The following is a 17,740-nucleotide window of genomic DNA, read 5'->3' as shown; positions in this document are numbered from 1 at the left end:
AACTGGGACTGACACAATCTGTCAATTTCCCGACCCGGATCTCAGTCAACGGAGCAACTTCTCTTCCAGATTTGGTTTTGACAAACTTCCCTGCAAATGTCTGCTGCTCTTCTTCTGCTCCAATCGGTTCATCTGACCATATGCTTGTTAAAGTGGACATCTCTCTGGCCATTATTAGAGAGCTTCCTCGGTGTCGACGAGTCTGGCACTTCACTCAGGCCAACTGGCACGGTCTTCAAGCAGCCATCAATCGTCTGGACTGGTCTCCTATCTCTACCGCCTCTGACATCAACTCATCCTGGGAATTCTTCCGAAGTAAATTGCTCTCTCTCTCATGCACAGATTTATCCCATCTCGTCTTCCGTTGTCATATCCTTCCTCCCGTCCACGGTACACGGAATCTTGTGGTGAGGCAGTTGCCATGAAACAGCTTGCCTTCGCCTCCTGGAAGGCAAATCCAACGGAAGGCAATCTCATTTCCTTTCACAAAGCCCGGAACAAGTGTGTGTCCACCCTCACGAGAGCCAGGAAACAATTTCTCTCTACTCTCAAGACTGAACTCTCAAACCTGTCTCTCTCTTCCAAATCCTGGTCGCGTCTGGTCAAATCTGTTTCTGGTGTTTGTTCCCCCTCCATCCCCTCCCTTACCTCAAATGGCTATGCAGCTGACTCCGCACGTGAAAAAGCTGTATGCCTCAACTCTGTGTTTGCCTCAAAATCTTGTGTCCCAAACCCGTCTCTCTGTGTACCCACCGTACCCAATGACTGAAGTTTCTGTGAATCCTTGACTCTGATTCTGCAACTGGACCAGACGGCATCAGCCGACGGGTCCTAAAATCCTGCTCTGCCGCTCTTTCACACCCTCTCTTTGTTCTCTTCACCTTCTCTTTTGCTCAAGGTCATCTGCCATTAGCTTGGAAATCAGCCAACATTACCGCTTGACACAAAAAAGGTACAAAAACAGATCCTTGCAACTACAGACCAATCAGCCTGCTCCCAATTATCAGCAAAGTCATGGAATCCATCATTGCTTCGGATATCAAATCCTTCCTCTTCTCCAATGGCTTGATCTATGGTCATCAACTTGGTTTCAGACCAGGTCACTCTACTCTTGACATGCTGCTTCTGCTGTCTCAGCAATGGATGGAGGTCCTCAATGTCAAACAGGAAATCAGGGCTGTCTCCCTTGACATATCACGTGCCTTCGATACGGTCTGGCACCCGGCTCTGCTCACCAAACTCTCCTCCTATGGTATCCATGGAAATCTCCACGCATGGTTTGCGGACTTCCTCTCTGGCCGTCGTCAACGTGTGGCCCTGAATGGGTTTCTCTCATCTCCCCTTCCTGTTCAGGCTGGAGTTCCCCAAGGCAGTGTTCTGGGCGCTGTGCTTTTTCTGGTCTTCATCAATGATCTCTCTGACTCTCTGGAAAATCCTCTCTCTCTGTCTTTGCTGATGACTCCACTCTCTGCCCCTCCATACCCCATCCCTCAGATAGGCAGTCTGCAGCCTCCTCACGCTCTGAAGACCTGGACAAAATCACAGACTGGTCAAACAAGTGGAACATGTCTTTCAATTCTACACTCTCACGATGTCTCTCCGAAAAGACTGACTGGACAACCCTCCCATCTACTTTCTGAACAATCCTCTCCAAGAAGTTCTGTCACTCAAGCTTTTGGGTCTCACTATCTGCCATGATCGTTCCTGGGAAAACCACATTTCCAAGCTGGCCTCCAAAGCCAGTCGCCGACTGGGCATCCTCCGTCGTGCAAAGTCCTTCCTTGGCACACCTGAGCTAACTCTGAGGGCCTTTCACTCACTCACCGTAGGCACGTTGGTGGTCTTTCTGTCTTCTACCGACTCCTCTCCAGCCTGGCTCCCCCAGCTCTGTCTGTACTCTGTCCCCCAAATATTCCTGCAGGTCGCACAAGATCTACCAGCAACCCTCTTATGGTGAAACTGCCAAAAGCAAGGCTCTCTGCTCACCTTCGCTCTTTCATTCCTCTTTTCTCCCGCCTCTGGAACAAACTCCCTCACTCTCTTCAATCCCACTCCTCCCTCCAGGTCTTTAAAACAGCTAGTCAGCACCCTCTCTTATCTTCCCCCATCCAAAACCTTGATCTTTTCTACCCCCATTAATTCACCCCAGAGCCACTTTTTTGAAATTCCAACTTTTTTTCCTGGAAGTCCTAGCAGTAGTGTCCATGTGTTTTATACCTCTCCTACCCCCCCCCCCCCTCTCCATGTTCTTTCCCCCCAAGCCCTCTCCCTCCCACAGATCTCCTGATGTCCCTGTTCTCTACTGTTGTACTTGTGTGCTTCCCTCTCTCTCCCCTTCTTGTCTCCCACTCCCTTTATCATATGCTTTATGATGTCAGTTTGTTTTTTATGTGATTAATGTTAGTTATTACACGAGCCTCGATGTTGTACACACAAAAAAAATCTGGATTCTAATCGTCTTGTTCTTGTCACCTCACCAACCCATCCACCAAGTTTTGTCATAATCTGTCCAAAACTTTTCAAAATATCATGTTATATATGGTTTTTAGTCCTACCTATCACGGTGAAGAATCACTTAAAAGTTATAGTATCCAGATCCAGATCTTCACCAAAATCTAATCAATTCATCCTTGTCACACAATAAGCCTGCCCACCAAATTTCGTCCAAATCCGTCCACAACATTTTGCGATACCTGGCTCACAGTCAAATAAACAGACGGGGGTGAAAACATAATCTCCATCCACCTTTGACGGAGCTAATGAAGGAGAAATCCGTTTAACTGTCAGAAAAAAACTTTCGCGACTTTCGTCATGTCCCTTCGCGCACCTGTCGAGCCATTCGCCTGCAGCTATTTATGCTCGAGAGAGCGAGAAGGGTAAAAACACATAAAAACATATTCCAAAAGGGAATGATCTCGAGAATTGAGGTATGGGAATGGTAAAGGCTCAGCCACATACATAATGGTGGGGGATCATTGGAATCTGCCAAAACACTCCAACACGTGACCTATCATGTCCCACTGAAACGAACACTTATGCTGTACATTTATTAATGAAATATATATTCTATTTTACTTCATTTATCCCCTATGGCTGTCCCCACAACAGTATCAAAGGCTGAGTTATTTAATTTTTTTGTATACACCGTCATGGCTCGTGGAAGAGCTGGAACAAAGAAAGGATCATGCAACAGCAAAAAGAGAGGTGGAAAACACAAACATTGACAAAATAGAGGGAGACTTGGACAAATAATGGATGTGAGGAGGAATGAGGAGTTGGGGAGGATGTAGCATGGTGGACAAAATGGCTACAGAAGCGAACTCTCAGGAAGGAAAAACAGGAAAAGTTGGAAAGAGGTGGGCTTGGGGTGAGGGGGGAGAGGGGGGGGGGAGTGGGTGACAGGGGTAGAAAATATCATGATTTTGGATTGGCGATGATCTGAAATGGTGGTGGAGGTCCTGGAGGCTGTCCTTTTGGCTTGGTGCAAATCCCTGTCCCCTTGTGAGCTGGTCTTCTCACTAGCGGAGGTGCAGGTTTCATTCTTTGCAGCGAACATTCCGCCTGCTTCATGCCGCTGCACAGATTGAGTATGCGGGGTCTGTGTCCCCTAATTCGTGTTATTTTCCTTTATTTCCAACACACGTTTCGTTTGTCGAAGACGTTTCCCTTCCCCCGGCCCTTCCCAGAATGTGTAAGTTAGTTCCACAGGTGGGGAAGAAGAGGAACAAATGAGTGAGCAATGCTTCTGGATTTTGGGAGTTTTGCCAGAACAGGGCTGATGGTAGACCGTGTGAGTCCTGCAGAAACCTGGGGTGGTGGGGGTGGGGGACAAAGCATGGAAGGAGCAGAGGGTGCAAGACCAGAGAGGAGGCAGTAGAAGACAGAGACCACTGACCTCTCTGCGATGACAAAGTGACAGGCCCATAGACTCAGCTTCATCCATTGATTCCAATGATCTTGAAGGCCTGGACTATTACAGTAAAGCAGTACTCCATCAATCTGCGGATGAAGGACTTTAGGTGGATAGGAGTTCAGGTGTGCCAAGGAAGGACTTTGTACGACAGAGGATTTTCAGTTGGCAATTGGAAGCCAACTTTTATGATGTGGTTTGCACAAGAAACATCATGGCTGATAGTAAGTACTAGCAGCTTGGGTGACTGAACTTCCTCAAGTGGATTGTTTAAAAAGTAGATGGGGGTGGACAGATGGTCCTTTCAGAGATAGAGTGAGAGTGTGAGATTTCTCAGGATTGAAAGACATATTCCAAGTGTTTGACCAGCTGTTGATTTTTTTCAAGGTCTACAGAGAGAGAATAGGCTGCAGCCTGCCTGTCTGAAGGATGAGGGATGTCATGGCAGAGGGCTACATCATCAGCAAATAGATATAGAGGATTTTCCAGAGAGTCAGAGAGATCGTTGATGATGATTAGAAAAAGCACAAAAACACTGCCTTGAGGAACTCCAGCCTTGACAGGGAGAGGAGATGAAAGGATTCCTTTGGGAGCCAAATGTTGGATACGAGAGTAGAATAAGTCAGTGGCCCATGTGTGTAGTCGGCCTTTGATGCCAGAGGCAGAGAGTTTGGAGAGCAAGGCGGGGTGCCAGACAGCATAGAAAGCTTGAGATATTCCAGTCTGTATGGAAAGATTTTTTTTCATACTTGTGCTAAGGCTTGTAATAGAGCTGACACATCCACACACAAGGATATACTGATGAGGCAAACACTTAACACAGCCCCTGAGCTTGGGGAAAGTGCCGTCACTACCGTCACTTACCGGCATACTTTAGGTACCAGCGATGTCATAATAATGGTGCCGCTTTTCTCACTGTACATTGCGGAGCATTTCCTCAAGAGGAATTTCCTCCTTCTCATGGATGCAGCCAATGGGGATTGCGTACTCTATCCTTTTCAAGGAAGGAAGCGGCACGTACCATTTTTAAAGTCTTTGGAATAACTTTAACTGGTCCAAACCGGATAGGGTTTTTTTTTTTAGGAGACACCATTTCATTACTGGATGAACGTTGGCTCCCTACAGGAGCTCATCCGCCCTTCGCCAGGTGTTGTTTTTGGTCCTGGCAGGGGCATAGCCAGTGAGGGGTGTCGATTTGGTCGCCGACAACCAGACCAAAATCCCTTACCCTGTTGTTTGGCAGAGTAAGGAGGTTATGATGAATGAGTGACTCAGTGCTGAGAATGTTTTAAATATACAAGTTTTTGGAGAGTTTATGGGTTTTAGGAGGTAGAGCGAGTCAGAGAATTATTTATTTTTCTATTTACAGGACTGTCTGAACAACAACCCAACCAGGAGATCAGCCGTTGCCTTCACACAGTCCCGTGGTAAGGTACTTTTTTGTTACGTTAAGCTTGCATGTTGTCGGGTGTGAAAGTAGCTTGTAAAACAATCGGGTATTACTGAAAATGACTGCAATCTACTCTGGGCTCACATGTTAAACTTGAGTTATGGCAGCACCTTCACTTTGTTTTAAAATTCCAGTAACGAGAACATATTGTTTAAACCGTTTTATTATTGGAATTGTGCCTTGAGGATAAATGCTACTGAGAAAATGAACAAGCCTTTCTTCTGGCACCTCTGCATACACTTCAGTGATATGGCTTGGCTCTTATGATGGGACCATTGGTAACCACAGAATGGCTTAGACGAGGGGTTCCCAACCTTTTTTGTGTTATGGCCCCCTTGGCTCCCAGAGCACATCCCCAGCACCCCCTCCCTTTCGCGAGGGTCGAGTGACGGAACGCATGTAAGCAGGCTAGGGGAGTCTGGGGGCATGCCCCCAAGAAAAATTTCTCTCTTTCAATCAAGCTCTTTTCCCATGCTGTCTTGCAATTCAGACATTCTTTCGAACATAGCAATGTTTCCTGTGTTCACTTTCTTGTGCCAGTTTTGGAGCCTGGCAACAAATTCTCTGAGATGATCGTGGAAAAGAATAATATTAGTTGCTCTTCCTTGGAGCTTGAGGTTCAGCTGGCTCTGCTGCTCGAAAATGTCAGCAAGATAAGCAAGTCGTTCGTTCCACAATTCTTTGTCGTAATGCTGCAGGAGGTCATGTTTCCCTTGAAGATTCAAGAAATGTTTGACTTCCGCATGAAGTTCAAAGACGTGGTTCAGAACATTCCCTTTCGAAAGCCAGCGTACAGCAGTATAGTACAGCAATGTTTCATGTTCCGCGTTCATGTTTTTGCACAGCTCCTTGAACATTCGGGTGTTGAGAGCCCCTGCCTTGATGTAGTTAACAATCTTGATTACGACTTCAAGAACTTTCTTCAATGAGAGAGGGAGAGTCTTACAAGCCAGGGCGTAGCAATGAATCATACAGTGGGTTCCCTTCGCTTGTGGTGCCAGCATCTTCACTTTTGCTTGGAATCCGGATTTGGAACCAAGCATGGCAGGAGCACCGTCAGTACAGACACCGCATACATTCTCCCACTGAATTCCTCCCGTATCAAAGAACAACTTCATTTTTTCCATGACGTCGTTAGCTTTTGTCGTTGTTTCCAGGGCACTGCAGAACCAGAATTCTTCCTTGATATCATCTCCCTTGACATAGCGAACGAATGACAGTAGCTGGGAGCAGGAACTAACATCAGTCGATTCATCAAGTTGAAAAGAAAACAAGCCAAAAGGCGCCGCCTTAATCTCATTGATGACCTGTTGTTTCACATCTTCCCACATATCACGGATACGACGCTGCACTGTGTTATTCGATAAAGACACCTGTTCAACTTTGCGAGCCTCTGCCTTGCCGAGAACCCGTTCGACAATGAGGAGGGTACAAGGCTTGATGAGTGTCTTCCCCAATCGAGTGGGGGTATTTTCCTCTTTGCAATTTCAAGAGAAACTTCATAAGAAGCCTGGACAGTTGCTATATTTTGTTGTTGAAAAGCTCCTCCCTCATCCAACGTCTGTCACTTTAAATTCTTTTCATGCCTCTTGAAAAATTTGGGATCCTGCTTTGCATGTTGTGTGTGATTCGTCTCGAGTCGCAACTTCAACTTGGATGGCCTCATGGATTCAGTACTCAAAACCTTGTGACACAGCACACAGTGTGGTTTCTCTTGGCCAGACACGGTAATGGACATGAATCCAAGCTTTATGTATTCGTCAAGATACTTTCTTTTTTACTCCCAGAAGCCATAACGTCAAATCTACAATCGGGAAAAAAACAAACGAATATCAAAGTCAAAACAATAGAGAAAAAAACAACAAAACAATATTTAATTTTTAGTATGGTTCAAATTACCCCATGGCCCCCCGAGAAATACACCATGGCCCCCAGGTTGGGAACCACGGGCTTAGACCTATCACCACCACTACAATGGCATCTATTGAGATCTGATTGGTGCCATGTTGCCTGGCAGATATTGTCAGTACTTTGGTGGCTTATTAATGTCACACGGGCAATGCATCAGAAGAATACTGCTTCAGAAGCCCCCTTGTGATGCTGCACAACACAGTTGCTGCAGAGTGGTTATACCTCATTGTGCTAAGCTGAAGGGTAGTGCAAAAGTGGTGTGATATATGCAGGTGTTTAATGCGCCTGGCAGATTTGAAAACGGAGATAAGTTCGTTTGACACATACCCGCAATCAGATAAAATTGCTAAACTGATTGAAATATTGGCAACGAAGCAAACACGTGATTATCGAAGAGTTTGGAGAAAAACTGAAGAGAGAGAATCCAAACACCCAATTCTGGAGGCATTACATGCAAACGGTTGGATTCCTATTGCTTTTCATTCGAGCAGAACGTGATCTTCACTTGTGTGCATTCGGACGTATGTTACCATACTTTTACCGATATGACCATCTCAATTATGCTTGGTTGGGGCATGGTCGAGCTTGCAGAAATGAATTGGATCCTTTTTGAGGTTGAGAAGGAATTCAAAGATGGCAACTTTGTGTTCAAGGCTTTGGATCGACGTTTCAACAGGTTGTTGCAGACTACGGAACCGAGTGGTTACATCATTAAATGCAACCAGAAAGAGTAGCTGGGGCTTAGTTGGTATTACAAGGACTGGCTCGGCACTAAGAAGATCTAATTTGGTTGTTTTTTGGGGGTTTGTTTTATGTTGGAGGCTCCAGGCACGGACTGTATAGCCCTCATCAAGGCCGGGCCTTAAATACAAGAGAAGAAAACTGTATGATGAAAAGTGTATGGTGCTTGTTTGCGAGAAAGAGACTGAATCTAGCCCGGTAGCTGTAGTTTGAGTGAGACAGAAAGTAAGACCAGCCATCCTGAGACGGAGAGTGTAAGATGGTTCCGGGCACCACAGCTTCCAGGGCAGGGTGCAGTGTGAACTTGGACAGAATTCTACAGCACAAAATAATGCCAGTTCCACTGTCTCTAGCGAAAACTGATGGGATATTACATGCAGCCAACAAATCTGTATTCGCAAAACTGCAAACAAGTCGCCAAGCTACACCAGAAGCTGTGTCAGTTAGTGGAACAAGCTTCCTTGTTATTCGTGGCCAGGCCTTTTGTCACGTGGCCTAATTACGTGGCCTATTAATTACGTGGCCTAATTACGTGGCCATTAACGTGGCCTAATTTCCCAGTTATGGCACTGGGAAAACCAAGAGATGCAATTACATTCAGTGAATATGCAGATGTATTTGTTCAGATAGTTTACAAAATTGGAGAAGAGTATGACCAGATTGATTTAGCATTCGACAGGTATTGGGAAACATCCATCAAGTCCGTGACACGTGTGAAATGTAAGCATGGCATAAAACCAATACAACGTCGTGTAGAAGGCCAGGTGCCACTACCAGCAAACTGGTACAACTTTGTAGCACTGAAAACAGAGCTGTCTTTGTTTCTATCTGACCATCTCATCAAGCAGAGTCCCATGGGCAAATCCATTGTTGTTGTTGGACGATTTGCAGAACTGTGAAGTCATCTAATCCAGTCATCATTTTTGGTTCGTTGGGTCATACTGATGAACAAAACAAAAGTCTGCAGAAATCTGACCCCCGGAAAGTTGTCATTTCCAAGATGGTATCCAACATGGCCGGTAATCCCCTAAAATAGCTGTCATTCACTATTTACCCTGGAGTGATGATTTTGTTGTCTATACCTGTATATTAGGGGTCAAGGAATCCCGTAAAGCCAGTTAAAGTACGATTGAGTAATCGGGTATTATCCCATACATTGTGAATCATACCCATTCACAATAATATGTCTCACCTTCAACTATTAGTCGAGTCTAAAATATGTAAATCTGCTCAGGTAATCTGATGAGTACATGTTCCTTGTTATTTTAATTTGGTAAATATTCCTTTAGGTACTCTTTGAGATCTTCAAGATGATCAGCACTATTGATGCTCAGGAGGTTTTTCCTCTTTTCTTTGTCGAAAAGACATTGGAGAAAAAGGTGTCGTTGTCACACGTGAAACACATGTCATCTCCAATATCCTATGAGTACATGAGGCCATGTAAGAACTAACCAAGCTCTCGTACATGACCCGTGAAAAACATAAGGAGGTCACTAAATCTGCAGCTGCAGAAAGTTAGGTTTACTTTGTACAGAATGCTGCAAGTGTCAGACCACCGACAGCTCCTCCCACCTCCTCCTCAAAGCTGCCTCCTCCCCACTTCGTCTCCCTTCTATCTCATACCTCCACCCCCCCCCCCCCCAACCTTCTACTTTCCTCTGCCCCCCCCTCAAACAACCCCTCACTGTGCCTCATCCCTTCACCATCAAACCTTTCATCCTCCTCATCCTTCCCTTTCTTGTAACTCTTCTGTAATCTCTGACACACGATCAACTGCTCTCCCTACCTCCTCCTCTCATCCTTCATCTTACCCTACTCCTCCCCACCCCTGTCCTGTACCCGATGCTCCCCCTCTCTCTTCATTAACGGTATGGACCTCAAACATCCGGGGCCTTCGCTCAAACCTGACTGATCTCTCCATACAGGTTGCTTCTGACAATCCAGACTTGATCTGCTTAACAGAGACTTTCCTCCTTCAAGATGTCTCTGATTCCTTAATATCTCTTCCTGGTTACTCCCTCCTCCGGTATGATAGACCTGAGCCTCGTCCTGGTGGTGGGGTGGCTATCGTTATCAAAAACTCTCTTCCTCACTCTCCTTGCACTGCCCTCTCTCCTCCTCACCCCCAAGGAGTACCTCTGGCTACGGCTTCCTCTCCGCTCCCACCTTTTGTTCATATGTGTTCTGTACCGTCCCCCAAACAGTGATGGCTCCATTTACATTTCACTGTCTGACAACATGGACCAACTTCTATCCACTCATCCCAACTCTCTCTTCCTCATATGTGGTGACTTCAACTGTCATCATGCCACCTGGTTGGGTGTGGGTTCCTCTCTCACCAGTCATGGCACCTCAGCAAAGGACTTCTGTGACTCACTGGGATTGACACAATCTGTCAATTTCCCGACCCGGATCTCAGCCAATGGAGTATCTTCTCTTCTAGATTTGGTTATGACAAACTTCCCTGCTAATGTCTGCTGCTCTTCTTCTGCTCCAATCGGTTCTTCGGATCATGTGCTTGTTAAAGTGGACATCTCTCTGGCCATTCTCAGAGAGCCTCCTCAGCGCCGACGAGTCTGGCATTTCACTCAGGCCGACTGGGACGGTCTTCAAGCAGCCATCAATCGTCTGGATTGGTCTCCCATCTCCACTGCCTCTGACATCAATTCTTCCTGGGAATTCTTCCAAAGCAAACTGCTCTCTCTCATGCACAGATTTATCCCATCTCGTCTTCAGTTGTCTTACCCTTCCTCCCGTCCATGGTACACTGAATCTTGTGGTGAGGCAGTTGCCCTGAAACAACTTGCCTTTGCCTCTTGGAAGGCTAATCCAACTGAAGGCAATCTCAGTTCCTTCCACCAAGCTCGGAACAAGTGTGTGTCTACCCTCAGGAGTGCCAGGAAGCACTATCTCTCCTGACTCAAGAATGAACTCTCAAACCTGTCTCCTTCCTCCAAATCCTGGTGGCATCTGGTCAAATCCGTTTCTGGTGTTTGTTCCCCCTCCATCCCCTCCCTTACCTCAAATGGCCACACCGTTGACATCGCACGTGACAAATCGCACGTGGCACGTGACAAAGCCGAATGCCTCAACTCTGTGTTTGCCTCAAAATCTTTAGTCCCAAACCCATCTCTCTCTGTTCCCACCTTTCCCAGTCGAACCCAACTGCTCCTGGACTCTGTGTCCTTCTCTCCTGACAAGGTGGAGGAGTTTTTGTCTAACCTCGACTCTGATTCTGCAACTGGACCAGACGGCATCAGCCCACGGGTCCTAAAATCCTACTCTGCCGCTCTATCTCACCCTCTCTGTTCTTTTCACCCTATCTTTTGCTCAAGGTCATCTGCCAGCATCCTGGAAATCAGCAAACATTACCGCTTTACACAAAAAGGTGCAAAAACAGATCCTTGCAACTACAGACCAATCAGCCTGCTCCCAATTATCAGCAAAGTCATGGAATCCATCATTGCTTCGGATATGAAATCTTTCCTCTTCTCCAATGGCTTGATCTCTGATCATCAATTTGGTTTCAGACCAGGTCACTCTACTCTGGACATGCTGCTTCTGCTGTCTCAACAATGGATGGAGGTCCTCAATGCCAAACAGGAAATCAGAGCTGTCTCCCTTGACATATCACGTGCCTTTGATACGGTCTGGCACCCAGCTCTGCTCACCAAACTCTCCTCCTATGGTATCCATGGAAATCTCCATGCATGGCTTGCGGACTTCCTCTCTGGTCGTAGTCAATGTGTGGCCCTGAATGGATTTCTCTCATCTCCCCTTCCTGGTCAGGCTGGAGTTCCCCAAGGCAGTGTGCTGGGCCCTGTGCTTTTTCTGGTCTTTATCAATGATCTCTCCGACTCTCTGGAAAATCCTCTTTATCTCTTTGCTGATGACTCCACTCTGTGCCGCTCCAAGCCTCTTCCCTCAGATCGGCAGTCTGCAGCCTCCTCACTCTCTGAAGACCTGGACAAAATCACAGACTGGTCAAACAAGTGGAACATGTCTTTCAATCCTGACAAATCTCACACTCTTACTATGTCTCTCCGAAAAGACCGTCTGGACAACCCTCCCATCTACTTTCTCAACAATCCTCTCCAAGAAGTTCTGTCGCTCAAGCTTTTGGGTCTCACTATCTGCCATGATCTTTCTTGGGAAAACCACATTTCCAAGCTGGCCTCCAAAGCCAGTCGCCGACTGGGCATCCTCGTCGTGCGAAGTCCTTCCTCGGCACACCTGAGCTCCTCACCACATACAAGGCTTTCATCCGCAGCGCAATGGAATACTGTTTTCCCCTATGGGCCGGTGCTCCTGCCTCACACCGAGCTCGGCTTCACGCTGTTGAAACCAAAGCTTTCAGATGAAGCTATCTCTGAGGGCCTTTCACTCACTCACCACAGGCAGGTTGGTGGTCTTTCTGTCTTCTACCGACTCCTCTCCGGCCTTGCTCCCCCAGCTCTCTCTGTACTCTGTCCCCCAAATATTCCTACAGGTCACACAAGATCTGCCAGCAACCCTCTGATGGTTAAACTGCCGAAATCTCGGCTCTCTGCTCACCTTCACTCTTTCATTCCTCTTTTCTCCCGCCTCTGGAACAAACTCCCACACTCCCTTCAATCCCACTCCTCCCTCCAGGTCTTTAAAACAGCTGTTCACCACCATCTCTTATCTTCCCCCATCCAAAACCTTGATCTTTTCTACCCCCACTAATTCACCCCAGATCCACCTTGTTTGAAATTCCAACTTCTTTCCTGGAAGTCCTGGCAGTGTTCATATGTTTTATACCTCTCCCACCCCCCCTTCCCATGCCTCCTCCCCCCCTCCCCCAAAGCCCTCTCCCTCCCACAGATCTCTCGATGTCTCCATGTCTCTCGGTCCCTGCTCTCAAATGTTGTGTTTGTGTCCTTCCCCCTCTCTCCCCATCTTGTCTACTGCTCCCGATGTTATATGTTTTATGTGTCGGTTTGTCTTTCTGTGTGATTAATGTTCGCTCTTTCATGAGCCTCGATCTTGTATACAAAAAACAAATTAAAACAATAAAAAAAATACTATACGACAGAATACAGTTCTTCAGGAGACAGTTTAAACATTTTTTAAGAACGTGATCAAGTGATCACGAACAACGTGGTCGAAGAACGAATGAACAAACAAGAACGAACAAACGGATAAGAACAGAGAAGGATTTTTTTTTTTTTTTTTTGAGTTGAGATTTTAAAACAAGGAAGTATGGGGTGAAAAGACCGTGAAAAACAGAGACCGAAAGTAATTGCAGCGCAATCGAAGAACCGCTGAGACAAAAACAAAGCCTCAAGCCAAGGTCGGACACGGTAGCCTACTACACTAGGCCTCAGAATACGCGACACAAACTAACCGACGATTCTGTACACAGGTATGAAAAACCAACACCGAGAATCCTATTAAAGACACACCAATAGTTACACACACCGAAAGAAAGATACAGTTTCGGCAAAAACACAATTGTGAAAAATTACTTAACTTCGAAAGCGTGCGCGCATGGACAGCTTTGAAGAGACGTGACCTCCAATCTTGCGCATGCGCAAGATACCAATTGTGCATTGGATACCAAGATACCAATTGCGCATGCGCAAGATACCAAGATACCGCAAGATACCATCTCTTGAATCGCTAGTACCTCAGACCGTGAGTTGGTAATAATTTATATAATTCACACAGTGCAATACGTGCAGGCCGCTCCACGGAGCGACCGTGCGGGCTTATCAACGAGGCGAGGCGTGACACACGTGTCTCAGCATACCTCAGATCAAGTTTGAAAACCAGCATCAACCGTGCATAAATTTGCATATTCGATCATTTTTGACAAAGTTATGGCACTTTGAACTTTGGTAGGGGACATGTATTGCAGCGCAATACTCAGAATGCTTGTTTTTCAAGATATTCCGCTCACAAGGTTCAGACATAGATGGCGGCGGCCATCTTGGATTTTGACGTGGGGACCCAATTTTCAATAGCGTTCTTCCTTATGCATAGATACACCCACACATCAGATTAGAAGTTAGTAGTTCGTTTATTAGTCCCCTACCGGTGTACACCGGAGGGGACTATAGGTTTGCACTCCGTCCGTCAGTCCGTCACTCCGTCAGTCCGTCACGCAAAGAACAGTTTTCCGGCCTTTTTTTCTAAACGCTTAATGCTAATGATTTTAAACTTGGCACATCGTTTCCTCATGATAAGTTACAGATTAAGTTCGTACTTCACGACGTTTCGATCATTTTTGACAAAGTTATGGCACTTTGAACTTTGGGAATTCTGATAATTCTGATGATCCTTAACTCAGTGCCATTTTAAGTTTTCATTTGCTTTAAAAAAGATTTTCTCTGCAATAATAGGACCGATTGAGATCAAATTTTCACCATAGGAGGGACTCGGTCTGTAGGATATTTTAATGGTAATTATGACGTCACAGGTCACGTGGTTCGGGCGCCATATTGTTTTTCGTGAAAACACGAAAACCCCTTTTTCTCTGCAATGGCTGAACAGATCGAGGCCAAACTTTGCAGGCAGAATCGCATACCCATGACGAACAAAACAGTCAGCGAGCATGATGTCATGCGTCACATGGTTTCAGAGTTATGACGTTTTTAAGCATGAATCTTTAAAACCGAGCCCCTCCCTCATTTTTGATCCAATCGAGGGGAAACTTCACAGATCTGTTCCGCATGTCAGTCTACTGAAATGTCCTTTTGGAATTTGCGATAGCTCACGTGGTTTGGCAAATATCGTTAATTAAACGAAAATATTTTTAAAAAATGGATATCTCTTGAATCGCTTTATTGATCGACGTGAAACTTCATACTATAGTAGAAGTCATGTAGAGTAACAAGTGTGCAAAATGTCAAGATGATTGGATGTACGGTCTGGAAGCTAGACGTTGTTATTGCGTGAAGAAGAAGAGGCGTCAAGTGTGCGGATTTAATTATTTATCACATGTACAGACTGAAAGCATCGTTGGACACGACCTGTCGCGGTCATTTTAACCTCAAATAAAATTCTAATTTAAGATTTGTCAATAGCTGAGGTATATTAACAAACGAATAAAACAGATTTGGTCAAATTCTGACTTTTTTAACTCGATCGCATTTGACAGAGTTGTGACAAGCTGAGAAGAAGAAACCTCGCATTGGCTTCTCCAATGTGCCATAAAAAAATGGATATCTCTTGAATCGCTAGTACCTCAGACCGTGAGTTGGTAATAATTTATATAATTCACACAGTGCAATACGTGCAGGCCGCTGCACGGAGCGACCTTGCGGGCTTATCAACGAGGCGAGGCGTGACACACGTGTCTCAGCATACCTCAGATCAAGTTTGAAAACTAGCATCAACCGTGCATAAATTTGCATATTCGATCATTTTTGACAAAGTTATGGCACTTTGAACTTTGGTAGGGGACATGTATTGCAGTGCAATACTCAGAATGCTTGTTTTTCAAGATATTCCGCTCGCAAGGTTCAGACACATGGCGGTGGCCATCTTGGATTTTGACGTGGCGACCTAATTTTCAATAAGGTTCTTCCATATGCCTAGTTGCACCCACACATCAAATTAGAATTCGGTCCTTCGCTTACGCAAGCACGCACGCACGGACGCACGCACGGACGGACGGATGGATGGATGGACGGACATATATATATATATATATATATATATATATATATATATATATATATATGGTGGTGGCCATCTTGGATTTTGACGTGGTGACCCAATTTTCAATAGCGTTCTTCCTTATGCTTGGATACACCCACACACCAGATTAGAAGTTAGTAGTTCATTTATTTTTCAAGATATTCCGCTCACAAGGTTCAGACATGCATGGCGACGGCCATCTTGGATTTTGACGTGGCGACCTAATTTTCAATAGGGTTCTTCCATATGCCTAGTTGCAACCACACACCAAATTAGAATTCGGTCCTTCGCTCACGCACAGACGCACGCACGGACGGACGGACGCACACACGGACGGACGCACACACGGACGGACGCACACACGGACGGAGTGGAAAACAATAGTCCCCCTTTCGCTCCGCGGTGCGACGGGGGACAACTAGAGCAATGCGACTGCATCACCAATATGCCTCCACATAGTCCCACAATGGGTGGATGCCCTCGTTCACTGTCCTAAAAATAAACAAGTTTGATTTAAATCCCTTCAGCTGTTTTCAAGTATCACATTTCACCAGCCATGACAGGTTTCACATCGACCGGTGAGGTGGTTTCAGAGAAGGGATTTTTTTAAAATATCGGCTTTCAAGCTAATTTGGCTGCCACACCCAGTTACAACTTGCGGAAAATAAACTCAAACAAACACGGATTTAGAAATGTACAAAAAATAACAAAAATGTTTATTAAAAGAAATGCCGATAACAAGAAACGCGACGGTAAACTAAATTCCGAAATGGAGCGCTCCCTCACCAGACTTAGAACACGGACAAATGGGGAGGATAACTGAAAATAATTGTGTCGTGTGTAACGTAGCTCCGATCACTGGTGAGGGGTCGTCAAAATAATCCGGGGCGTTGGCGACGTTGCGCGCATTGGCGCGAAACATGCCTCACTAGGCCTCGATGAAGGCTTCCCGCACGAGGCGAACGGGCCGCGTGCAGGGTGCTCCTCCAGCCGTGCCTGGCTTCGTCCACCCGTCCTCTGCACGGAGAACCACAGTTCCCGGTGGCGTCTCAGAATACGGTTGGTCCGATCGCTTCTTGAAGCCCTTCGTCCACGCACAACCGTCTTCCTCCAGAGTCCGGAACCAAGAGAGAGAGTCGATGGCAGAGGAAGGCGTGAGGGGCAAGCGAGAGAGAAGGCAAGCGAGAGAGACAGAGACAGAGACAGTCGAAATGTCGGTCCTCGAGTTATTTTAACGTCAGGTCGTGACGTCATCAGCGCTTCTCCACCAATCAGCCCGCAGGCCACCACTGCCTGCCCAGCTCTCCACCAGTCAGCACGCCGCTTCTTGCTCGCCCTTCTTTCACCAATCAGCGAGTCCCTTTTTAGCCCGGCCTTCCTGTTGGTCAACTCCTGCCCAATCACTGTCCTTCCCGAGCGATGGGAGCCTGCCAAGTTGGGGTTGTCAGCCCAAGTGCGTCATCTGCGTTCCGGTTATTTTTTTTATTGTTATGTGTGCTTTAATTAATGGGCATTTCCTCACTGGTGTCTATGGTGTGGTGCTAAAAGAGATAAAGGATGAATCACAAAGGGTAACGAAGGACAGGGAATAATTTATCCTTATGCCCTAAGCTAGTTAGCATGCCCTGCCCCCTCATGACGGGGACAGATATACTCTTATCCGACATTCGGCTAAACAAAACTTATTACATGGTGATGGTTCTTACCCGACATCCAGAGCATGATACCTACACAAATCTACCTGACTCTACATATCACTACCCCACAAGCATAACAATATTATTACATCTAATACATTTTGATCCAAGCATTGGTGTGGAAGATTTACTATTCACTGTATTAAAGAGATGAGTTAAGTTTTGTACCAGTGAGATATCAGTATTAGAAGCATAAAAAACATACATAACCCTAACTACGGTAACTAAATGTTCCTCTGCTGATAACTCAGGCTTGCTATATTGTCAATGTTTTCAATCCTATTTCTACATATGCCTTAGATGTGGTTATCTCCATCAAGATGACATATGTTTTCCAGCCCTATATACTTCAACCATTTCCATACT

At 46.0% G+C, this 17,740-nt stretch overlaps 1 protein-coding gene across 1 annotated transcript in view; it reads left to right on the top strand.

The window, feature by feature from the left end:
• Nucleotides 1–17,740, top strand: part of LOC144888570 (uncharacterized) — a 121,243-nt gene that overhangs the window by 26,196 nt on the left and 77,307 nt on the right. The window contains exon 4 of the mRNA XM_078766992.1: nt 5,280–5,337. Coding sequence (XP_078623118.1) covers nt 5,280–5,337 — 58 coding nt within the window. The remainder of the gene's footprint in view (nt 1–5,279; nt 5,338–17,740) is intronic.

This window comes from Myxine glutinosa, chromosome 13 (assembly GCF_964187855.1).
Source record: "Myxine glutinosa chromosome 13, kmMyxGlut1.1, whole genome shotgun sequence".
In the NCBI taxonomy this organism is placed as follows: domain Eukaryota; kingdom Metazoa; phylum Chordata; class Myxini; order Myxiniformes; family Myxinidae; genus Myxine; species Myxine glutinosa.
The sequence above is the reverse complement of the archived record's forward strand: the minus strand, read 5'-3'. Positions and strand labels throughout refer to the sequence as shown.